The sequence below is a fragment of the Thunnus albacares genome, chromosome 13 (genome assembly GCF_914725855.1).
Source record: "Thunnus albacares chromosome 13, fThuAlb1.1, whole genome shotgun sequence".
NCBI lineage: Eukaryota > Metazoa > Chordata > Actinopteri > Scombriformes > Scombridae > Thunnus > Thunnus albacares.
In genome coordinates, this window is record NC_058118.1 from 30,906,575 (window position 1) to 30,915,283 (window position 8,709).

At 36.0% G+C, this 8,709-nt stretch overlaps 2 protein-coding genes across 2 annotated transcripts; both read left to right on the plus strand.

Annotated features, from left to right (window-relative positions):
* Positions 1 to 1,949: 1,949 nt before the first annotated feature.
* Positions 1,950 to 2,912, plus strand: LOC122995862 (odorant receptor 131-2-like). The gene has a single exon (XM_044371242.1). It carries the CDS (start codon positions 1,950 to 1,952, stop codon positions 2,910 to 2,912), a length of 963 nt encoding a protein of 320 aa, XP_044227177.1.
* A 3,642-nt stretch (positions 2,913 to 6,554) lies between these two features.
* LOC122995863 (odorant receptor 131-2-like) lies at positions 6,555 to 7,517 on the plus strand. The gene has a single exon (XM_044371243.1). It carries the CDS (start codon positions 6,555 to 6,557, stop codon positions 7,515 to 7,517), a length of 963 nt encoding a protein of 320 aa, XP_044227178.1.
* Positions 7,518 to 8,709: the final 1,192 nt, after the last annotated feature.

An 8,709-nucleotide genomic window follows, 5' to 3' on the forward strand; every position in this document is an offset into this window, starting at 1 on the left:
GATACAACAGATACTCAGCTGCTTATTCAGGCATTATACTGATAATTAAAAGATCCAATATAAGTGATGGGGGACAAAATCCACAGTCCTCGTTTTGTGCAAAAAGTTAATTAAAAGTTTATGTTAAGCTAATTCTCTATGGTCTACTGTAGGGAATGTTAAGTGTTCAATATAGTGCATTAGAATCATAACTTTGGCTAGGTATTGCAACAGGAATATATATATTTTCTATAATTATTTATGGTCAGAACACATTTTGATTAAAAGTTTTCTGTCTTTTTTATTGTTTGCAATTTCAATGGGGACAAGGTCTATGATGATTGTTTATATATCTCAATCTAATACCCATTTTACTGTATTTGAACATTAAGCCCACTACAATGGATTCCCAAATCCACAGCAACAACCAACAGACCCAGACTGTAACTGCCTTGACCAGCTACACGCCCAGCCTTAATATTTTCTCAAAATATGTGTGATTGGACGAGAGTATTACCCATAGAGTCCAGTAGAGGGTGGAGCCTGCGTGAGATAGAACCAAAGTAACTGTTTTTGGAGCCAAAGAAGAGGAATTAAAAGTCAGCACTCAGCTTCAATCGATAATGTTAAAAACCACAAACTAAGCCACAAATCTTGGTGTAATCATGGACTCAGACCTGAATTTCAACAGCCACATTAAGACAATTACAAAGTCAGCTGAAGAATGTATCAAGGATTAAAGGACTTATGTCTCAACAGGAATTAGAAAAACTTGTCCATGAATTTATCTCCAGTAGACTTGACTGGTGTAACACCGTCTTCACAGGTCTCCCTAAAAATATCGATCAGACAGCTGCAGCTGATTCACAACGCTGCTGCTCGAGTCCTCACTAAGACCAAGACAGTGGATCATACAACTCCAGTTCTCCGATCTTTACACTGACTTCCTGTCTGTCAAAGAATTGATTTTAAAATACTGCTGTTGTTTTATAAAGCACTGAATGGTTTAGGGCCAAAATACACTTTTGGTCTGCTGTTATGTTGTGAACCATTCAGACCTCTCAGGTCATCTGGGACATCTATGATCCACATATCTGAACAAACTCTGATAAAACTGCAGGTCTTTAATGACTGTTTTTGATTGTATTTAAGTGTCCTTATATTGTGTGTTCCTTTTGCACATTGTCTCACCTTGCCTTGTTGCTAAATAAACTTGCCTTGTCTAGTTTGGTGATGCCAGGCTAAGAAAAAGTATACTGGCATCCTAAATAATTTCCAACAACCATAACAGCAGTTGCATTAGAAGAGAATCGTTGTTACTTAGAGTTACAGCTTTATATCTTGCAGTCAGGCCGGCAGGGTATGTGGACAGCAGGACAGACTCTAGAATGTACACAGTTATCTGCTTGACCAGCCACTTCAAAATAGCCTATTTTTATTAGAATGCTGGACTTTTTGTCAGGAGCAGACTGATTATCCACCTTAGTGTGGGCTGGACCAGGCTTCTGTACTGAATCTCCAGGCAACAGAATATACAATGACATGAACTAGAGTATTGAGTAAGAATTGTAAAGGGATTACATCATCCATCACTGTTTAACATTACTGATCTAGTTACCATACTTACATGTCATGGTATCACATGAAGTGGGTGTGAGGATTGAGATCTTAAAATGCATTTAAGGTCATGCAAACCCTGCTGATCAGTTCCTCCCACATGGACTCAAGCACGGCTTCTAACCTGCTAACTGTCGGCACAGGGAACATGTATGTGGGTTATTTTCTTTTTTACATGTGAACTCAAAACTGTTTAATTGTGCTTTTGTGTCATAATTGCATTGAAAATTTGATGGGTTTTTTTTGAGATCTTAAATGTGTTTTCCAGTTAGTCAAATTTACTGTATAACAGGGTAAAACCCTTCAGATATATTATCTCATTTTCACAGAGGTCCGATAAATGTCTCTCTAATATGTCATATGCAACTCCATCTCAGACCAACATCACTGTTGGACTGCAGTACCGAGGACTACTGGAAATGGTGTTGTCTTCTGTTCCAATTACAGTGGCATGCTGTGTGTTTCTCTTCATTAATGGGATCATGCTTTTCACCTTGAGGAGTAAGTCTGTGTTTAGGGAGACCTCCCGTTATATTCTTCTGTATAATCTACTTTTTGCAGACACTGTGCAGATGGCACTAAGCCAGTTACTGTATCTACTGTCTGCTTGTAGAATATGGCTGACCTATCCTGTATGTGGTGTTCTCGCCATGCTCGCTGATCTCACAAATGAAGTGTCTCCTCTCACACTGGTGTTGATGTCTCTGGAGAGATATGTAGCTGTGTGCTACCCACTGAGGCATGCTACCATCATCACCATCAGAAACACAGATGTGGCTATCGTTGTAGTTTGGGCATTCAGTTCACTAAATGTTCTCATTCGAGTTATTTTGCTGTTAGATTTTCCATTTGAAGAACTGGAGAGCCTGCAGATGAAAGACTTTTGCTCTGACATAGCCATGTTTCTTGGCCCAATGTCTGATGAGTATAACAAAGCCTTCACTTGTTTTCTGTTTGTATTAGCTGGTGTGACAGTAACTTGTTCCTATATTGGTGTGATGATAGCAGCCAGGTCAGCCTCCACAGACAAAGCTTCAGCCCATAAAGCTCGTAACACACTGCTGCTGCACCTGGTTCAGCTGGGCCTCAGTCTCTCCTCAACTGTACATGACCCATTGGTTATTGCCATGTCAAAATTCCTAGACAGAGTAACACATTTGCGCATCCATAGTATTATTTATGTATGTATTATCCTGCTCCCAAGATGTCTGAGTGCTCTAATCTATGGCATCAGAGACCAGATCATCAGACCCATCCTCATGTACCATCTATGCTGTCGATTGAAACTGCCAAGGCTGGGGTCTCAACCTACATGACATTGAGTAATTCAAGCATTTTTTCTTATTTTAAGATATATATATATATATATATATATATATTAATTTGAAAGAAATATGAATGTCTTTAATTTCTTTAATGTCTTTAAAATTAAAATACAGAATAAAATAATGTAGTATTGCAACAGTACTTTATATCCTTCCTGAATTATCTATACTCTGCACATACTGTATTTGAGTTCATTGTTTTTTAATTGTTGGCAAATGCAATATGCAGAAGTGATTTTAATATTTGTAGATATTTTAATGTATTCAAACACTTCACTCTACATCAACAAAGTCCCAACACTGTGGCAAAAACTTAAAGTCCTCTTTCACTCAAAAATGTGTTCTTCTTATTCCTTCACTTGGATGTTGATGTGAAGAATGATGTATGTGCAGTTTGTTTTCACATTCATCTGCTGAAAGTTTCTCTGTGCTCTGAGTATGAATAAATATAAGTTTTTAAAGTGTATTATTACAAGCATGATTTATGACACCACAACTAGTTTGGAGCCAGCGTGGTCCAATATGCAGTTTACACAAGTGTGATGTGGAAACTTGAAGCCTGCAGTGCACAAACACTGAGAATGGACTTTACAGTGAAGGTGGAGACATCTGGTGTCCAGAAAGAAAACTTTTGAACCTCAAAATATTTGCATATTCATATTCAATAGAGAGAAGGAGTAGATGTCAGTTTATACATATGTACTGTATATATTTACTATATTTTAATTGTTAATTTTATGTATATATTTATATCACCTGTCTTTTATGGTAGTTGTGTTTTTCTCATACATTGTATGGTTATTGATTTTTATCTTACCTTTTAACTTTGATTGTTATGAACAACAACACCAAGGTAACGTCAATAAATTGGCATTAAACCTGTTTCTGATTCTGATTTTAAGGACGTTTAACAAAGCATTTGCACTTTTTTGAGGAAAACACATCAGACACAAACATAACTCAAAGCAAATGATTTTTCTATAATTAATACACATCTGGAGGAGATCTTTAAAGAAATCCAAGTGAGGGGTTTTCAATGAAATGTTTAAATATTGTAGATTTATTGTCTATATAAAGTTCATTTAAGGTGGTAATTCCATTTTTACCCCAGATATTAGTTGTTCCATCAATAGACAGATTAATACATACAATTATTACATATCATAATACATATGATTATTATATGATTGGGAGAGTGAAGTGAAAGATCAATCATTGTAAAACAATGTCTGAGCTGAATTGAAATTTCAAAGGAACATTCAACAAATGAGATGAATTTGGATTTTGGTTCACATTGTTGGAGCTTGGCACACAGCAGCACTCAAAGATGAACCAGTTATTTTTGATCTGTTTCAATACTTATTTCCTCCATTAACAACTAGAAAATATTTTTAACATAAAATAACCATGTATGCTCTATTGCTCATCAAATATTCAAAATCCCCACAATGCAAAAACCTTGTCTCTAGAGAACAGAGGCCAACAGTCAGTGTGACTGTTTTAATGATGTTGACTGAAAACAGGATTCAACTGTGCATTTGTGACTTGACCTTTCAAACTGATTATAAAACCTCATTTAGAGTGTCAGATGCAAGTATTTACATGGCTGAAGTTTCATGTTCAATCTAATCTTTTATCCTAATCTGTGACTTCAACCTGAGATAATTACATTCATACAATATCACAAACTGTACCAACAAACTCACAAAGGCGTTTTAAAAGAAACAATCCTCATTTTGTTATTTTGGAAACTTGGGGAGCATTCCTATGAAATCCCACTATTAATATTAAATGTTTGACCCATCATTAGGCCGGTCAATATCAGACTGTGCTCTAATAAATCTACCACATCCTCTGATACAACAGATGCTCAGCTGCTTATTCAGGCATTATGCTGGTAATTAAAAGATCCAATATAAGTGATGGGGGACAAAATCCACAGTCCTCGTTTTGTGCAAAAAGTTAATTAAAAGTTTATGTTAAGCTAATTCTCTATGGTCTACTGTAGGGAATGTTAAGTGTTCAATATAGTGCATTAGAATCATAACTTTGGCCAGGTATTGCAACAGGAATATATATATTTTCTAGAATTATTTATGGTCAGAACACATTTTGATTAAAAGTTTTCTGTCTTTTTTATTGTTTGCAATTTCAATGGGGACAAGGTCTATGATGATTGTTTATATATCTCAGTCTAATACCCATTCTACTGTATTTAAACATTAAGCCCACTACAATGGATTCACAAAAACCACAAACTAAGCCACAAATCTTGGTGTAATCATGGACTCAGACCTGAATTTCAACAGCCACATTAAGACAATTACAAAGTCAGCTGAAGAATGTATCAAGGATTAAAAGACTTATGTCTCAACAGGAATTGGAAAAACTTGTCCATGAATTTATCTCCAGTAGACTTGACTAGTGTAACACCGTCTTCACAGGTCTCCCTAAAAATATCGATCAGACAGCTGCAGCTGATTCACAACGCTGCTGCTCGAGTCCTCACTAAGACCAAGACAGCGGATCATACAACTCCAGTTCTCCGATCTTTACACTGACTTCCTGTCTGTCAAAGAATTGATTTTAAAATACTGCTGTTCTTTTATAAAGCACTGAATGGTTTAGGGCCAAAATACACTTTTGTTCTGCTGTTATGTTGTGAACCATCCAGACCTCTCAGGTCGTCTAGGGCATCTATGCTCCACATATCTGAACAAACTCCCAGAAAACTGCATGTCTTTAATGACTGTTTTTGATTGTATTTAAATGTCCTTATATTGTGTGTTCCTTTTGCACATTATCTCACTTTGCCTTGTTGTTAAATAAACTTGCCTCGTCTAGTTTGGTGATGCCAGGCTAAGAAAAAGTATACTGGTATCCTAAATAATTTCCAACAACCATAACAGCAGTTGCATTAGAAGAGAGTCATTGTTACTTAGAGTTACAGCTTTATATCTTGCAGTCAGGCTGGCAGGGTATGTGGACAGCAGGACAGACTCTAGAATGTACACAGTTATCTGCTGGACCAGCCACTTCAAAATAGCCTATTTTTAATAGAATGCTGGACTTTTTGTCAGGAGCAGACTGATTATCCACCTTAGTGTAGGTTGGACCGAGCTTCTGTACTGAATCTCCAGGCAACAGAATATACAATGACATGAACTAGAGTATTGAGTAAGAATTGTAAAGGGATTACATCATCCATAACTGTTTAACATTACTGATCTAGTTACCATACTTACATGTCATGGTATTACATGAAGTGGGTGTGAGGATTGAGATCTTAAAATGCATTTAAGGCCAGGCAAACCCTGCAGATCAGTTCCCCCCACATGGACTCAAGCACGGCCTCTAACCTGCTAACTGTTGGCACAGGGAATGTATGTGGGTTATTTTCTATTTTACATGTGAACTCAACAGACATCTGCAAAGATGATGGGTTTTTACTGTTCTGAGGATAAAACTGTTTAATTGTGCTTTTGTGTCACAATTGCATTGCAATTTTGATGGGGTTTTTTTTTTGAGATCTTAAATGTGTTTTCCAGTTAGTCAAATTTACTGTATAACAGGGTAAAACCCTTCAGATATATTATCTCATTTTCACGGGGGACCGATAAGTGTCTCTCTAATATGTCATATGCAACTCCATCTCAGACCAACATCACTGTTGGACTGCAGTACCGAAGAGTACTGGAAATGGTGTTGTCTTCTGCTCCAATTACAGTGGCATGCTGTGTGTTTCTCTTCATTAATGGGATCATGCTTTTCACCTTGAGGAGTAAGTCTGTGTTTAGGGAGACCTCCCGTTATATTCTTCTGTATAACCTACTTTTTGCAGACACTGTGCAGATGGCACTAAGCCAGTTACTGTATCTACTGTCTGCTTGTAGAATATGGCTGACCTATCCTGTATGTGGTGTTCTCGCCATGCTCGCTGATCTCACAAATGAAGTGTCTCCTCTCACACTGGTGTTGATGTCTTTGGAGAGATATGTAGCTGTGTGCTACCCACTGAGGCATGCTACCATCATCACCATCAGAAACACAGATGTAGCTATTGTTGTAGTTTGGGCATTCAGTTCACTAAATGTTCTCATTCGAGTTCTTTTGCTGTTAGATTTTCCATTTGAAGAACTGGAGAGCCTGCAGATGAAAGACTTTTGCTCTGACATAGCCATGTTTCTTGGCCCAATGTCTGATCATTATAACAAAGCCTTCACTTGTTTTCTGTTTGTATTAGCTGGTGTGACAGTAACTTGTTCCTATATTGGTGTGGTGATAGCAGCCAGGTCAGCCTCCACAGACAAAGCTTCAGCCCATAAAGCTCGTAACACACTGCTGCTGCACCTGGTTCAGCTGGGCCTCAGTCTTTCCTCTACTGTACATGACCCATTGCTCATTGCCATGTCAAAATTCCTAGACAGAGTAACACATTTGCGCATCCATAGTATTATTTATGTATGTATAATCCTGCTCCCAAGATGTCTGAGTGCTCTAATCTATGGCATCAGAGACCAGATCATCAGACCCATCCTCATGTACTATCTATGCTGTCGATTGAAACTGCCAAGGCTGGGGTCTCAACCTACATGACATTGAGTAATGTCAAGCATTTTTTCTTATTTTAAGATATATATATATATATATATATATATATATTAATTTGAAAGAAATATGAATGTCTTTAATTTCTTTAATGTCTTTAAAATTAAAATACAGAATATATATATATATATATATATATATATATATATATATATATATATATATATATATATATATATATTAATTTGAAAGAAATATGAATGTCTTTAATGTCTTTAAAATTAAAATACAGAATAAAATAATGTAGTATTGCAACAGTACTTTATATCCTTCCTGAATTATCTATACTCTGCACATACTGTATTTGAGTTCATTGTTTTTTATTGTTGGCAAATGCAATATGCAGAAGTGATTTTAATATTTGTAGTTATTTTAATGTATTCAAACACTTCACTCTACATCAACAGAGTCCCAACACTGTGGCAAAAACTTAAAGTCCCCTTTCACTCAAAAATGTGTTCTTCTTATTCCTTCACTTGGATGTTGATGTGAAGAATGATGTATGTGCAGTTTGTTTTCACATTCATCTGCTGAAAGTTTCTCTGTGCTCTGAGTATGAATAAATATAAGTTTTTAAAGTGTATTATTACAAGCATGATTTATGACAATACAACTAGTTTGGAGCCAGTCATGGTCCAATATGCAGTTTACACAAATGTGATGTGGAAACTTGAAGCCTGCAGTGCATAAACACTGAGAATGGACTTTACAGTGAAGGTGGAGACATCTGGTGTCCAGAAAGAAAACTTTTGAACCTCAAAATATTTGCATATTCATATTCAATAGAGAGAAGGAGTAGATGTCAGTTTATATATATGTACTGTATATATTTACTATATTTTAATTGTTAATTTTATGTATATATTTATATCACCTGTCTTTTATGGTAGTTGTGTTTTTCTCATACATTGTATGGGTATTGATTTTTATCTTACCTTTTAACTTTGATTGTTATGAACAACAACACCAAGGTAACGTCAATAAATTGGCAATAAACCTGTTTCTGATTCTGATTTTAAGGACTTTTAACAAAGCATTTGCACTTTTTTGAGGAAAACACATCAGACACAAATATTACTCAAAGCAAATGATTTTTCTATAATTAATACACATCTGGAGGAGATCTTTAAAGAAATCCAAGTGAGGGGTTTTCAATGAAATGTTTAAATATTGTAGATTT

Excerpts from the sequence above, each read along its gene's own strand:
- LOC122995862 (XM_044371242.1), top strand. The coding sequence starts at position 1,950 with ATGTCATATGCAACTCCATCTCAGACCAACATCACTGTTGGACTGCAG.
- LOC122995863 (XM_044371243.1), top strand. The coding sequence starts at position 6,555 with ATGTCATATGCAACTCCATCTCAGACCAACATCACTGTTGGACTGCAG.